The following is a 15,691-nucleotide window of genomic DNA, read 5'->3' as shown; positions in this document are numbered from 1 at the left end:
ATTAATTAGCGTGAACACTGTCAATCCTCCCATGTGTGCAGCCCATGGAATGCTGCACACCCATCCTTCACACCCTCTTCGTGCCCAGCCCTTCCACTCCAACCTGCCATAACCTACCAGAAAGAGTCACTTTTCATCCTGCTGACTGCAGAGTCTATTTCAGACCTATCCACCACCATCATACACATCTTTTGCCACCGGGCTTTGACAAAGAGTGCTTCATTTTCCTGAGACCCAAATTTATGGGAACAGAGTGTCAAAGATGTAACAGCAAGGTTCCCTTCATTCCTGCCCTCCAAAAACAGGTGTCAGAAAAATGTGGGCATGACAGTCCATCAGAAACATCCTCCATGGCCTTCACAGACTCACACGGGAAAATTCATCAGTGTGAATTTTATGGCTTTTAAGTTTCAACAACACGGGGAGTGACACCAGGCACAGCAAACCTGCAATATCTTTCATCTCAAGGACAACTACCCTTGAGAAATTACAAAGCCAGCACAAAAAGAACAAAAAGACTTCAGGGCAGCCCAAGCAGCAGGGGACTGCAATTCTGCAGGCAGTACCTTTGCCGTGCAGCTGTGCATGTGCTCACAGTCAGGGCACAGAACCCTCAGAGGAACATGGGGAACTGTTTGCCTTCAGAGAAGGCACAGGACACCCCTGGGGGCACACAGCAGCCCTGGACAGCCTCTGCTCACCCCACACAGGGCCAAGCCCTGCTTCTTGATCTGCACCAGGTGTCCTCAGGCCAGGACCTGCTCGTGCACCAGGAATTGCCACTGCCATCCTTCATCTTGTGAAATTGAGCACCTCTCAGCAACTCTTGATTTTCTCCTCCCACGAGCTGCAGAGGTCCATATCTTCAGGGTGGTAGCCCTCCTGAAGTCCCCCCACGGCCCCATCCTGGGGACACAGGCTGCCCCACCATGGGGAGCAGCAGTGCACCTCACTGCTCGCAGATACACAAGCTCCCATGGTCTCTGCTAAACCCAGCGCAGCCCTGATAGGGACTGGGTGTGCCCTGGCCAGGTGCTGAGCACACCTGCCTGCGTGCTGACCCTGCTCAGCAGCACCGGGCACCTGGGCCCAGATCTCTGGCGCTGGCTCTGGACACAGAGCCCCCTCCCTCGGGATGAGACCACCCCCCACCCCAAAGAGCACAAGGAAAATGTCCCCCTGTCCACATTCCCACAGAGCTGGTGCCTCTGAGACCCCCAAGCCCGGATCTGCCGCTGGCCAAGCAAGTGCATGAAGCAGTGGAGGAGAGTGGCTCTGACGGCCGCTCAGACACACTTTCCATGCGGGGGGTTACAGCCGTGTTTCCAGAAGAAACCAAGCCAAAAGTTGTGCAACACTGCACAGAAAGGAAAATAGCAGCCAGCAGCACTGGAAACAAGCAGGGACAAAAACTGCTGATGAAGTCCACAGGAGCTGGTAAGAACTCACTAATGTAAGTGCTTAATTATACTGCTGAATGTGCATTGCTGAGACAAGAGGTGGCCCATGGCCGCAGCCAGCTGACCGCTCCCAGATCACACGCTGCAAGAGGAAACACAGAAAACAGAGTGCTGAGCTGTATACTGGAAAATGTATTACTAAATGACATGAACTTGCATTTGAAAGGAACTGCTGATTGTGAATAAATCCACCATATGGCTTTACAAAGCTGAGAGTGTGTTTATTTCCCAAATATAGCCAAATCAGCCTCTGACAGCCTGGTTTTCTTTTATAATCCATGTCAGAAAATTATTTAGAGTGTAGTATCAAACATGGTTTGTTGGGTGACTGGTGTAACACGAGGAGTTCACAGTAAGGGCAGCATCTCATGTGCAGCAAGTACACCTGCACAGATCCACCACAACGACATATTCAAGAAATTTTGGAGACCTTTTTGGTGACCTTGTTTTGCAAAACTGCCTGCAGAAAAAAAAAAAAAAGGGTTAAATCTCAAACTATAAGGTTTTTTTAATGTTTCCATTGAGTCCCCTGTGTGGCCCTGTGACCCTTCGTGTGACCTGTGACATTCCTGGGTGGATTTGGTAGACATGGCACCCAAAACCCAAGGGGCTGCAGGCTGTCATTGGGTATTTCCCATCTGGTCTACTGAGCCAGGACAGCAGCTGAACACATCTCTGGGTCTGATCAGAGACACTGGGCTGTGCCTGTGGCTGTGTCAAATGCAGCCCATGGTGCTGGGGAAAATAGGCACCGTGGGCTCTGGCCCTGGGCAGGAGAACGGTTCCAGCTATTCCACTGATGGACAAAGCTACCTGTGCAGGGACAACAGAGACGATTTCCCTGTTTCTTCTCATTGGTAGGTCATCCTGGCCACACTGCACTCACCATCCTGCCTTCCCCACAAGTGCATTAAAATAACTCCATTTAAAGGCAGTCACAGCCCGAGATCTGCTCTGAAGCTCAGCCCCCGCCAGCTGCTCTTCCCTCTCACTCTGAAGCATTTCCCTGCAACCTCCATCAGGTCCCTTCCGAGTGGGAGGGATGACAGAAGGCACCTTTGTGCTGATTTAAGCACTGACTAAATATAGACAACAGGGGAACGCTGGGAAGCTACAGCTGAACCCATCTGTAGTGAGGAAAATGCAGTCACAGAATGGAAATATCTCCAGAGATATCTTGAAAATGGGCAATAATTCGGCTTATACATTTTGTTGGAGCCGTTCGACATGGAAAATTGCAGGAAGTCTGAGCTCCAAGAAGCCTGTAGAGGCCGATGGTCACACAGGAACGGGATCAGAGGGAGAAGTGTGGGGAGCAGCATCCCGGCACAGACTGGGGGAGAAGAAAAATAATTTCCAAAATCCTCCAACGCCAGGATGGCGCATTCACAACTAAAAGTATTTTTGATACAAAAATCCCTCCGCGACATTTTATGTTATTAAAGACGAGCGCTCGTCTCGCGGCTCAGCGCCGGTCGGGCGGGCGGCGGCGGGGCCGGTCCGAGCATCCCCGCAGCGGTGTCAGATGCGGGGGGTCAGACCCCGCGGGGAGCGGCGAAAGGACGGAGCAGCGCGGCCGGAGCTCCCGGCAGCCGCCGTGCACCGGGACACCGCCTCCGGCCTGGGGGGGCCTGCCCGTGGGACCCCGCCCGCCGAGACTGTCGGTGTCCGCCGCGGGACCGGGGCGCTCACCGGCACCGGGACCGCGATCGGCACCGGGACCGCGATCGGCACCGGGACCGCCCCCGCCCGGCAGCCGGCAGGAGCGCACCCACGGGGCGGGGCCGGCGGGGCGGGGCCGGCGGGGCGGGGCCGGCGGGGCGGGGCCGGCGGGGCGGGGCCGGCGGGGCGGGGCCGGCGGGGCGGGGCCGGCGGGGCGGGGCCGGCGGGGCGGGGCCGGCGGGGCGGGGCCGGCGGGGCGGGGCCGGCGGGGCGGGGCCGGCGGGGCGGGGCCGGCGGGGCGGGGCCGGCGCGGCGGCCGGAAGCGGGTTGTTCGGGTTGTTCCAGGTGTGTCTTTGAGCGGAGCTTTGAGTCCCTGCCCTGTCCAGCAGGGACATCTCCCCACAGGGGGAGTTTGTCTCCTGCAAACAAGTAATATCTCATTTGTTTCTTAAAAATAAAATCTGCAGCTTCGAGGCCTGGAGACAAAGCTTTGGCACAGACCACACACAACGCCCTCAAGGATTTACTTAAGCAAACCACGAGCAACTCTCGTGATCTATCCTGGCAGAGCTGATTGAGAGCTACCATTTCAACTGCATTTAATCAAAACTTTCAAGACTCCAACTTGAATTAGGACTGCTGTAAACTTAATTTCCGTGGACTTCCCTCCAGAGTCATAAGGACTTCCATGGAGCTTGCAGCTGCTGGTGCCTGAATAACTCGGGTTGGAACCACTGGAAAATATTTCACCAGGAAAATAAACCCGCTTGTGGTGAATACACCAAGAACAAAGTTGACGAGCTGGTGGTAAGGGCAACAGTCATCATAAAAACAAACGCAAAGTCTTCAAATCATAAAATTGACTATTTTAGGTTCACTCCAGGTGGACGATTTTGTGTGAGGGCTGTCCTGCATGTGGACAGAGGTTTGGAGCCTGTCAGCCCCCAGCCTGCTGCTCCCTTCACTGCTCCATCCCACTTCCAAGCTGGCGCCAGGGACCAGGATCTTTAAGGCACATTTTAAACCGTTCCCAAGCAGATCTTCCTTCATGTTAATTGGCCTGTCCTGCTGATCCCACGGAAACCTGACCACACTGTCTGTGGTTACCCATGGAGGAATCTGCTGTCTGGAGCGTATGAGGAAATAATTATTACTTTTTACATGCATCACTCAAAAATATTTCAAAGGCCAAAAGCTTAGCCTAGAGGTGTCCTTAAGGTGAAGAGCTTGGTTTTAAGGTGCCTCTGGCTGAGCTTTCATCTGAAAGACCCCTACAAAGCTAACTGTCTAGCTTAAGGGCACCTTTGAGCTAAGCTTTAGTATCAGCTCTGACATAAACGACTGAACATCCTGGCCTTCATGTCACCTCCACTGGAACCTCCTAAAATGCTGGTTCGGAGCCTAGACACAAACTGAGAGATGTGGAAAACCAGAAAATTGTAAAAGGCTGCAGAGAAACCAAACAGAGATTTACCTCAGGGCTAATGAAACACAGGCATCGTTCCGCTCTTTGGAGCATTTGTGAGCCAGGGTACTATAACACAAATATCCCAGAAATTATCAGAACTTTCAAACAGGAAAAGACACAGGTGCTGCTCAAAAGATGATGGAAGAGTTGCTGTGACTTATCAAGAAGCAGGGATCAGAATTCGCCTGTGCTGCTCTCTTGACATTCAGTGTATAATTTGGAATCCCATGTAATCTCTGAAAATCAAATGTAAATTCCCCTTCTGTTTCAACTGCTGCAGGCCAGACCTGGACTGCTAGCGGGCGGAGAGCTCCCCACGAGCGGCCGAGCTCCCTCTGCCAGCCGAGCTCTGGCCGGGCTTGCCGCGGGCTCCCGGCAGTGGGCACTGCGCTGGCAACAAGTCAACAGGCACCGCTCGTCCTGGCGCCCCTCGGGACAGCTCTGCAGGCTGTGCCCTCTCTCGGGGGGTGCTGGAGGTCGAGCACAAGGACTTTGTGTCCCCAGGGCCAGGGCGGAGGGAGGCTGCACCACGGGCCAGTGCTCACCCTCGCTGCAGACAGTCCCTGCTCTGTGTCTCGGCAGCTGCAGCCCGGGCGGAGCCTCAGCGCCGTGCCAGCCGTTCTTCAGAGCCCTTGAAAGAAACATTCATTGCCAAAAACATAATATTTACCCCAGTGGGCTTTTCAAAGCTCTTTATTAAACTGCCTTTTCAGGCAGGAGGCAGCTCCTACCTGACTTCTCTTTTTGGTTTTGCTAATGAGTTGGGGTGGAACAGGGTCGTTTAAACTCTCCAGACCTCAGTTTTACCCCAAGTTTATCATATGTATCTAATCGTGGTCTAAGAAAGAGTGCTGTTCAAATTTCATTCTTTCTATACTGTTTGCTGCGGAGAAAAATGCATAGCACACCAGTGTGACATTTTTTCTTTAACTCTTTTTTTTTTTTTCCTCAGTTCTGTCATATGACCTCCCTTAAAAGAGCACACAGGTGTGCTCCTCCACTAAGTTACTTGTTCCTGTACAATAATCCAGAAATTACTTGTTCAGGATATGTTAAGGGACTGTACCTCTGGACAAAGTCAACATAAAAACAAAAGAAATCTTCAGGAAAATTCTCAAAGAAAGAACTTCAGAGTCAGATTTCTATTTGGATAATTTGATCTGCTTAGAACTTCAGAGAAACTTTAAAACAAATCTCTATACTGTCTGCTTGGATTGAACTACGGCAACCCGAGTCGCTGTAATACCTTAGCCTGGACTGTCATTGTCTGCTGCCAAGTGCTCCTTGCTCGCCCCTTCCACTCCACATCCTCGGCAACCAGACATCCCTCCTGGATTCGCCTGGATTTTCCCCTTAGGTCAGGTTGGCAATACCGGCGTGCGCACAGACTGATGGGTCTGCAGAAAACTGGGTGTCAGGATGATGCTTTTCCTCATTAACTGATTTTGTTTAGAGCAAATGAGGAAAACCGCTGTGGTTGCGCACGGCGAGCAGCAGTGCCGGGGATGTAAATCCCGCGGAGCTGTTTGGTGCCTGCGGGTGGCCCGCAGACCCGTCCGACAGCTCTCACACCGCGTCACACGGGGATGAATCCGCAGGAATGGGCTCTCCGCTGCGAGAGTCTCACGGAAGTCCCGGCAAACACAGTCCCGCTACTTTGCATTCCTGCCCTGGAAATGCAAAGTTGAAACACTGCTGAGAACATTTCCTTTTCCCCCAAATGCTGCAGAGCTGTTTCCCCAAGACCTGGAAACACTCTGCTGGCGGCGGGAGAGGGGTCGGGAGACCGGAGGCGGGCCGAGCCCGCAGGATTTGTTCCATTTCCTCGGGAATATCCGGGTACATTTAAGGGCGCATCTACAAACTACACGCGCCTGGAGCGGTGCAGCATCACCCCCGCAGCTCCCGCGGCTCGGCGTTCCCCGGCGGCCCCTCCCGCGCCCCGCGTACCTTCCGCGTGGCAGCTGGCGGAGCGGAGCGCGCCGTGCGGCCGGAACAGGTACGGGAGGTACCGCGAGAAGCATTTCATCTTCCGCGCCGGACCGGGCTAGGACACCGACCGATCCCGGCGGGGCCAGCGGCACGCCGAGCCCGCGCGGAGGGCCGGTCCCCGGGCTGCTGCCGAGCGGAGCGGAGCCGAGCGGAGCGGAGCGCCCCGGCCCGCCCGGCCCGGCCCCGCCGCCGCCGCATCGGTTGCGGCGCGGCCCGGAGCGCTGACTAAGGCCGTCCCGCCCGCGAACACACCCCCGGCAGGGAGCCGCAGAGCCCCGGGCCCGGGCCGCCCCAGCCCGCCCCGCTCCGCCGCAGTCGCCGCCGGCCGCCGCCGGGGCCGCGCAGGGCGCGCCGCACCGGGAGCGCGTCCCGGGACCGGGGGGCCGGAGGGACGGACGCGTGTCCCGGCACTGCCGCACCCCGGAGCCGAGCGAGCCAGCCCCGCACCGCGCCCGCCTCCGGGAGATTTCACCTCTTGCCTTCGTGCTGATCCGTTCTCTAGAGTAGACTCCTAGTAATCAGTGTATCAGAGTAAGGCAAGGTCTCTAAAACCTGTTTCCTTTTGGCAGTACTGAAATGTGGTTCAAAGCACTGTGATATGACAATGGCAGTCAGCAACATCATGCACTTCACATTTAACACTGAAATCACTGTTTGAGCAGCTGAAAGATGTCCCAGAGCTCCCATCTATGCACAAGGGAGCTCATTCATCCCCACAGTTGCTTTAGTTAAAGGATCCATTACACTTCTGGTTTCATCGGGACGACTACCGTGGACTGTGACACCATTCTCCAGGTTAAAGCAACGAACAAGGAAAGAACAAAATGAGGTGGTTTATGTGGATCTGTTTGTGCATTCTGTGTGGATAAGAGCACACAATTATCACAAAGTTAATGCAGAATTAATATGGCAACATTTGAAGTATCATTTGAAAGCCAGAATGGCAGTCCATTCTGCTGAAGGAGGTAGGCTCTACTACATTCAAAGATGCAGAGCATTGTAATAATAGTAACATCTCTTCTGACCTGACCATACACAACTGTATCCTTCCGAATCACTAAAGAAATGACATTGTGCAAGTTCAGGATGCTTGGATGTTATCAAGAGTTCTGAAGGTCAAAAATGTGCTGCAAAGACTAGCATAATAGTAACAAGTTTTGGATAAACTTCTGATAAAGGCGAGGCATCTGTAATACCACATTTCTGAGTGTTGTGCCCCACTGTAGTCTCTGGAGATTACAGACTGAAATCCTCTTCTGCAGAAGCAGCGTAACAGAACTGTCACTGAAAAAGGACAGGTGACACTGCTCCAGGCAGAGCTGCATTCCCACTAGAAGTCAGAGCTCTGCTCTCAGAGGCCTGGGCTGACTCAGTCCTCTTAGCCTCACAAGACTGTGCTTTTAAAGAAGTCCTCACACTTCATAGACCACAACAAAATAGAAAAGTGTGTCTAATAGCCCATCTCAGTTCCAGAATTGATTCCAGTGAAGGTTATAGTGAGAGAAGCTGTCTCATAATTCCCTGAAAAACTCTGTAAATAACAGCTGAAAACCAAAAGAAAATCTATTTCAAAGGCTATTGATATGATTAAGCTATAATGCCTTCAAATGAATTCTTGGATCAATAGCTAATTTAAGAGGCCCATCTCTTTCAGATGCACAAGTCCATAATGAGGGCAGAAACCAAGGAGCTGTACCAGCAGCTCCCAGCAGCACACAAATGACCTGCCTGCACACCAGCTAGGCAAGATATATATGACAAGTTATTTTTGGTCACAGCAACCAAAGGAAAAATAAACTTACATTCTGTCACCCCAGTATCTATAGTTCCTTTTACTTGACTGAAGCACCACAGCACATCCTGCATGAGGCTTCCAAATCCTGCCAGGAAAACACATTCAGAAAGAAGATACAGTCACATTGGTGCATAGCTTGTCCTTTTTAAAACGAGCATACATGCACACACATGCACACACAAGGTGCCATCTCTGCAGGAAGATAAATATCTGCTCACCTGGTGTCATAGCTCCGAGCAAAGTGCAAATCTAGCCCTGCCGGGCCCCGAGCATCGTGCCTGTGCTGGGATGAATCACCCCTCTGTTCTCCCCGTGCCATGGCAGGGCTCTCGGGAAGCAGAGCCTTCGGAGTCAGGCCCCTCCACATCTCTGGCAGCAGCACACAAGTCAGGAGGCCCTGTAGTCATGGTCTTTGTCACAGCCTCCCTCCATCAGAATACTAATGATCCCAGTCATTTCCAGCACGGTTAAAGAGGGAGGGAAACAGGAAAAAAAGAACTATTCCTACTACCACAAGAATTTTTTTTTTTCACATTTGTGGTCAGTGTAGCTGTGAACTGCTGGCAATGAACCCAAGCAGCAGAACTGCTTTACAATACATTATGACACTTTCCTCAAAATCTGCCTGTAGTCACAAGTGCCTTATAGCTGCTTTAAAAGATTATTACAGACATTTCTATTGAAAGGCGTATTATTAAGCTGTAGTGCTTTCAACTGTGTTTGCTGCTGCAGCAGTACTCTGTGTTAAGACTCTCTGAGAGAAATTAGGATTTCATCTACCAATGCTCCTTGTTTTCTTGACAGCTCAGCAGAATTTCCCTTTCTGTAACAGAGTTTTCACTGTTCCACAAAAAAATCCACTGCCTCAAAGGACAACTTGCTTCCTTTCATTCTAGTACACATTTTATCTCGAAGAATTTCCAGGCATGAAGGAAGTAGGAAAATGGAGCCCCAAGGAACAGTCAATTTCATCTCACCTGATTTACACACAGGTGAAACATGTAACAGAAAATGTAGGCATTTCACAGTGGGCAGGTGTGATTCTGGGCTCAGTCTGGGGTCATGCCATGGAGACTCAGACTTGTCACTTCTCTACAAAAGAAAAGGAAAGCATGGGGTTGGGAGATAATGTCCAGTAGGGGATATGACCAAGCTATATGGACTATGCTGTAGCCTAACTGGATGTCTTTGTGAGATTTCTGTCTGATTTTATTTAGGTTTTTGTATATTAACACAAGTATATATCAAAAGTAGCATGATCATCTGGAATACACAATAGGTACTAAGTCAAGAGTGAGATTTATTGGATTATTCCAGGCAAATACAAAGGAAAGGTGGGGCTTTAAGGGTATGAAACGGGGAGGGTGAGGATTAAATGCCACATTTAGGCAGTGGGGAGATGGCCATTTTCCAGAGGTTCTGTGGTGCTTCCTGCAGCTTGGGCAGAAGCTTTGGTAAAAGTGACAGTGAGTCTAACATCTGGGCAGTTTGCAGGGTTCTGTCTCAGATCTTCACTCTCATAAACATTGCTGTTCAATATATTTTTTGCCCAACAGTCTCTGACAGGATTTGTTCCTGTCCTCACCACTGTGGTTCTCACTCTGACACCAGGGATGGTAATTCCTGCTTTGCACTGCAAGTGCTGACCGTAGCAGACAGGGTTTCTTTCCCCTTGGTACCGCTCGACTTCCAGAGCACAAACACTGCACTGTCGCAGGCACCAGGCTGAGAAAAACCCTGTAGTTACTGAGCCCTCCTTTCAAATGTTGGAGATGGGTGATTTAAAGAAATTTGTTGAGGTTTTTAAGGTTTATTGCTTCGCTTAATTTGTGAAATTTCTCTCTGGACCATACCGACCTCACCTGTAATTTTCGGAGTTCTTTCTCTCAGCACACCAGTTCTTGCTTTAAGGATGGAAATTCACTAATGAAGTACATGTCTATGATATTGATGTATAGGAAAATTTTGCCTGCCGGCTTGGTCTCTCTCTTGCCAGTGTGCAAACTAAAAGCCTTTTCATTCTAAGAATTTGAAGAACTCTTTTAAAAATCAAATATGCCTGGGGAAAGGCTGCACGTGGATATTGATTGGTTTTATCTGTACTGAATCCAGCCCTGGGAGTGAACAAGTCCAAATGCTGGGGAAGAGCATCTGTCTGAGGTGCACACGACAGGCCTGGAATGCTGATGGAGTAGATGATGTACACAGGGATCCTGTCCCAGTGGGAGAGATTATGATTCATACAAGTGAAAAGGAGTGGGAGGAACACTTTTACATCCCAGCCACCTATTGACACCTTGTGTGCCCATGAAGCAGTGTTAACTAATGAGTTCCATTTCACTGCAATGAAAACAGACACAGAGAGAAGTTGTTGGTCACTGTTAACAACCCAGCTGGCTGGAGGAGAGCTGTCACACTCACTGTCGATTTGTGTGCACAAAACTATGCATAAAGCATTCATTTCAGTAGAAACTTACTTAAAACTTAACTTCGTTTACATATAATGATTTTCCCCCTACTTGTTTTTTTGCAATGTGAAGATTATAGAATGTGTTTTTAAAAGTAAAACAATGAATATTATCACCAGTGAATGCTGGTTTTCATCATTGCAAAAGAAGGAAAACACTTAAGTGAAGTGAGGTGGATTTCCTTTTGTATCCATCCATGTCAAAAAAAAGACTCTCCTTATTCCAGATGTAAGTAGAACTGGAGGAAGGGAATGTGTGAAGCAGTGAAAGGAAGGCTGCAGTGAAGGGAAACCCGTTGGCACAGGAGGGAATGTGGAGAGCCTCGTCTGACCATATGGTACAGAGACTGGGGCAAGGACTCTGCGCTGCCCGTGCATTCACTTACCACGAGCAGTATTGGAGAAGGAATATGAAGCTGCAGTTAATGCTAACATTAATATGTAAAAGCTTTTATCCAGTGGTTTCTCTATAGAGCATGTCTTCCCTCTGGAGTCCCTTTAGATTCTGAAGTCCTGTCCTGCCTTAAATTCTAGTGACCCCTAGCTGAGGAATCCTAGTGCTTCACATCCTGCAGCCAGGAAAAGACATTCCTCAGTGTGTTCTCTGAACTGGAGCTTAGACTCTGCAGAAATCTTGCTGGGATTGGTGTATTCAAAAATGCAGGTGCTGGGACACTGGTTTGCATTATGAAAAGGATGTCCAAGGTATCTTCAGAAGCAGCCACCTCACAGCGTATATCAGAGTGCGTGCAGGTGCCATCATCTGTGCTGCATCGGGGGCCAGGGAAACAGGGATGGGGTAAGGCACCAGGGGCAGATTTGCCCATCCAGAAAACGCTTGATCCCTGATCATGGGAGAGCCCCTGCTACAGGAGGGGAGACCTGGGTGCCCCGCACCTCTGCACAGCCTGCAGTGAGTTTTAACCTCGATTAAGTATGTATGTCAATACCTACACGTTGGGACTGGCAGCCACCTGCCAAGCACACCACACCGTTCTCATTCAGTCGGAGCTCTGGGCAGTGTGTGAAGGTGAGCCCACTTTAATCACAGGGGATGCCAGCGATGGGTATTGAAATCTAATACATCACAGGCATACCATAACGTTAATGTTTGCTGGAAGATCACAGCTGAGTTACAGCTGCTCAGTATGATTTCGCTTCTTTAACCTTATGGTTCCAGAAAATATGTAGAACAAGTATAGCAAGATTTCTCTGTTTTTGTGAGTCATTGACAAAAATCAGTTTGATAGTTGAACCGAAAGTAGAGTTAGCTGAATAATTAAATTGGTAAAAGTGGATAAAACTTTTAAAAATTGTTTTTTAATTCAGTGGCAGCCGCTAGGAGCTTTGCCCCCTCTGACCTTTGCAGACCCCAGGGGTTTGTCCAGCGTGCCCAGATCGGGGCAGAGGTGGGGTTTATGTGCTGGAGGAGTGTATGGGTTGGTGGCAGGAGGAGAGGGATAAGCCGTGCCTCTTCTCCATTAGAAGGCACCAGAGATCCATTAGAAGGCACCGGGGCGCTCCCATTTCTCAAGCCAGGAGCGCTGGTGGTGGCTGTTGCGCATGACAGGGGACTTAGAGAGCCCACTTCACTTCCCTGGGTTTCTTTTTCTAGTAGGAGTGAAAAAATTCCCCGGCTCGGGACATGTCTCCTGCTTCTGAGATGACACAGTAGAAAAGCTCAGCTTCTTGAGAAAACTGGGAGAAATGTTTTACTGCTTTTTTTTTTTTCTCTAAGTATGCCCTCTTTTCATTGCAGACCAAAACCCTAGCTCTGGGACACGAGGCTCTTTGTTTCCCATGGAAAATTAATCCCTCCGCTGCACCAGGCAGAACAGTGTTTTCCCATTGCCCAGTGGGGAACAGAGTTGGCTGTTTCACAGGAGCTGTTGCAGAAGAGCTGCCTTCTGTCCTCTCATTTGCTGTTTCTTTGGCCTACTCAGTAATTAGGCTTTAATATTTTGTTTCTGCCAACATACAAGATCCTGAAACTCTCCAGATGACCCATTCTGCAGAGAACAACTCTGGACTACTACTTTTGTAATATTTCCGCTACTGATTCTGCTGATTTCACTGGATTTGTCCTGGATTGTAACTTTTGTTGGAAATAAAAGCTGAAAAATAGCATTTAGAAAATAATTCTAATGACTAAAGGTAAGTATTTTCAAGCTTCATGTAAATCACTCATGTGAAAAGTCAGATAGAAAGGATTCTCAATCAGCAAATTTTAATCTATTCAGGAAAAGCTGCTTTGGAGGTGCAGAAGGCCACAGGTGGATCCTCTGAAAGGCAGTTTGGTCTTGGGCTGGGAAGGAAATCTTGGGCATCTCCTGATGCTGGAGCTGTAGACAAATCCCTAACAATTCCCTGCAGCATTAATACCTTATCCCACCCACCACAGATGGTTTACTTTAAACCAGTTTGTTCCTTGATTTCCGTGTGGTAACTGCTGGATCCCATCCTTGCTGTGGGGCTGTGCAGGTTGTCTCCAGGACGGGAGCTGCTGTCCCCACACAGAGCTCACCTGCCCGCAGAGCCCTTGCACGTGTCCTCACCTCAGAGCTGGGTGTCGAGGGCAGATATCCCCTGGCCCAACCCAGGTCTGCCGGAATCCAGCCTCTTTCTCCCTCTGCAGTCCGTGGGTGTGTATTTCAGACGATCTGAATTGGTTTAGATGGTTTAGGGGAGCCCCAGCTGTGTTTCAGCTTATTGGTTCTTCTCTAGGTAACACATGAATATGGTTAAAATCTGGTAACTGCTCTGACTTCTATCTGCCCTGGGGCAAGGACTGCTCTTCCTTAGAGCCCTGGGAGTCTGAGCCCCTCCTGGCACTCAGGGATGAGGAGAAAAGCCAGTGTCCGAAGAGTATGGACAATGGGGTGGGAAATGTGGTGTCTCTCTTCTTATGGGATGCTTTCAGAGGGAATGCGAACGGGCAGGGCAGGCAGCGTGACCCCGCTCTCGGCCTCACCAAGAGCAGAGTGACCGAGGCTCGGACGGGCCCCCCTCGGTGAGATGTCCCCCGAGGCGGGGGTGTGGGGGGCTGTTTGCCCCCGGGCGCTGAAGGCAGAGCCCGCATCTCCCTCCCAAAAACAAAGGGCAGGGCACGAGGCTTGTGGAAGAGAAAGGTTAGCCCCGCAGCGAGGGGCGGCGGGGCTTCTTCGGGCGGCGGGGTTATCGGGGGATGTCGCTCGTCGCCGCAGGGCGGGGACAGGGACACCTTCCCGGCGGCGCGGCGGCCCCGGGGGAGCGGCGGCGTGTCCGCGGCCCCACGCCAGTGTCGCTGGCGGTGCCGCAGGCTCCTCCCGCCGCCACCGGGGCCCGGCCGAGACCCCGCGGGCGGGGCCGCTCCGGTTCCTCGGCCCCGCCGCCCCGGCTGCTCTCCTCCCGCGGGCCGGTGCCGCCCGGGCCGGCGGCTGCTCCGCTCCCCCAGGTAGGCGCGTCCCCGGCGATGCTCCGCGGAGCGGGCTCTGCTCCGCTGGCCCCGTGGCGGGGCTGGGCGGGGGGCCGGGGGGAGGTGGCTCGCTGCCGGCGGCGGCTCCGGACCGCGGCGTTCGCCGGGGGCAGCGTGCCCGGGCTGGGGGACGCGCTGCCGGGGACCTGGCTGCGGCGAGCCAGGAGAGGAGAGCCGCAGAAGACACCCACAGCTCCGTAGGAGACGCCCTGTGCACTGATGGTGAAACTCAGGGCGCCTCCCCTCGTCCTTCCCGCACGCCGTTGTGGCTGCGGGGGAGTTCAGGGCCATCCTTAGCTCCTCCGGGACCAAAGCTCAGGGTGATGTCCCTCCGGGCTGTGTCACCCTGTGTGTGCCACCGCACAGCCCCAGCTCCTCGGCGGAGCAGTGCTCGGGCAGTGCAGAGGCGGTGAGGGAAATTGTGAAGCCTTGGAGGCAGCCGTCCCCTCCCAGGGTTTCGGCTGTCCCCATCAGGGGTGACTCTGCCGGTGCGACCGCCGCCCATCCTCGGGCCGAGGCTGCACCGCTCCCTCAGAGCGCATCCCGCCCGCGGTGCCGGTGCGAGCCACGCACAGAGCTGCATTCCTCCCTTCTGCCTTGGTTTGCGTTCCTCTGCTGGGACTGAGGCGTGCTCGGCCATGTGCGGGTGTGCTGCGGACTCCGGGCTGGGGCCGGGATCGCCCTGCAGCTGTAAAATTCCCGCTGAGACCGACGAGCCCCCGGAGCGCTGCGGAGCGGAGCTGCTGCCGCGCTGCTGGTGGAACCAGGGTCCGACTGAGCGTGATGTTAGCGAGGCAATAGTAAATCTGGCCCGAGGAAAAGTAAATGATTTTAATAATTTTGTGACTTTGCAGCTTGAAACAGTAAAAGATTTATCATTTCCATACCCCGGCTACAATTTGTAAAGGTGCAAATCCTTGTAATTGTTACTCAGGCTAGCTTAACTTCAAGGAATATCTCCTCACCTTCCTCAGAGCTTGTATGTATTGACGTATTTTCAAAAACAAACTTGGCTCCAAATTGCTGTGCAAGGAAGTTTCCTTGGGAACCTGTGATGTGGGAACCTGATTTGTGGCTGCTGCATCTGAAGGTCTATTTGTACTCTGAAGAGTAAGTTTTGGGGCTCAAAAAGATTTACTGCTGTGGCTTTATTTGAGGCTGAAGGCTTGATCTGTTCCTTTCAGAAGCACAGTTGGGAATCGTAAACATTTGCTGCTTCATCTGTTTTGTTGCTGGATCTTGTTTCAGTTCTGAGATGGGAAATGAGGATTTTGTTTTGGTTAGCTGGAGAGAAGGAGCTGGATGTACTGGTGGGGTAACTCACAGAGTCCCATGACAGTTCCCAGTAATTCTCCCTTTTCCAACATCTTACTTATGATTCCTCCCTTTTCTG

The 15,691-nt window shown here is 51.8% G+C and overlaps 1 protein-coding gene and 1 long non-coding RNA gene across 3 annotated transcripts in view; both read right to left on the bottom strand.

The window, feature by feature from the left end:
- PPP2R2B (protein phosphatase 2 regulatory subunit Bbeta) overlaps window positions 1–8,752 on the bottom strand; it is a 58,805-nt gene extending 50,053 nt beyond the window's left edge. Inside the window, exons 1-2 of the mRNA XM_066197335.1 lie at window positions 8,596–8,752; window positions 8,385–8,462 (exon numbers count right to left, since the gene is read on the bottom strand). Of these exons, the coding sequence (XP_066053432.1) occupies window positions 8,385–8,462; window positions 8,596–8,605 (88 nt within the window). The 5' untranslated portion in view covers window positions 8,606–8,752. The remainder of the gene's footprint in view (window positions 1–8,384; window positions 8,463–8,595) is intronic.
- LOC136297434 (uncharacterized) lies at window positions 1,599–8,374 on the bottom strand. 2 transcript variants are annotated; one of them, XR_010723160.1, is made up of 3 exons: window positions 7,055–8,374; window positions 5,837–6,260; window positions 1,599–1,920 (listed from the first exon to the last, which is right to left on the bottom strand). It is a non-coding gene; the product is annotated as an uncharacterized lncRNA (long non-coding RNA). The 2 variants fall into 2 exon arrangements; XR_010723161.1 differs by lacking the exon at window positions 1,599–1,920 and adding an exon at window positions 4,857–5,221.
- Window positions 8,753–15,691: the final 6,939 nt, after the last annotated feature.

This window comes from Chamaea fasciata, unplaced genomic scaffold (assembly GCF_029207755.1).
Source record: "Chamaea fasciata isolate MVZ Bird 193981 ecotype frontalis unplaced genomic scaffold, bChaFas1.0.hap1 SCAF_15, whole genome shotgun sequence".
Taxonomy (NCBI): Eukaryota; Metazoa; Chordata; class Aves; order Passeriformes; family Sylviidae; genus Chamaea; species Chamaea fasciata.
Note: the sequence above shows the minus strand (reverse complement) of the source record. Positions and strands in the feature narration are given on the sequence as shown.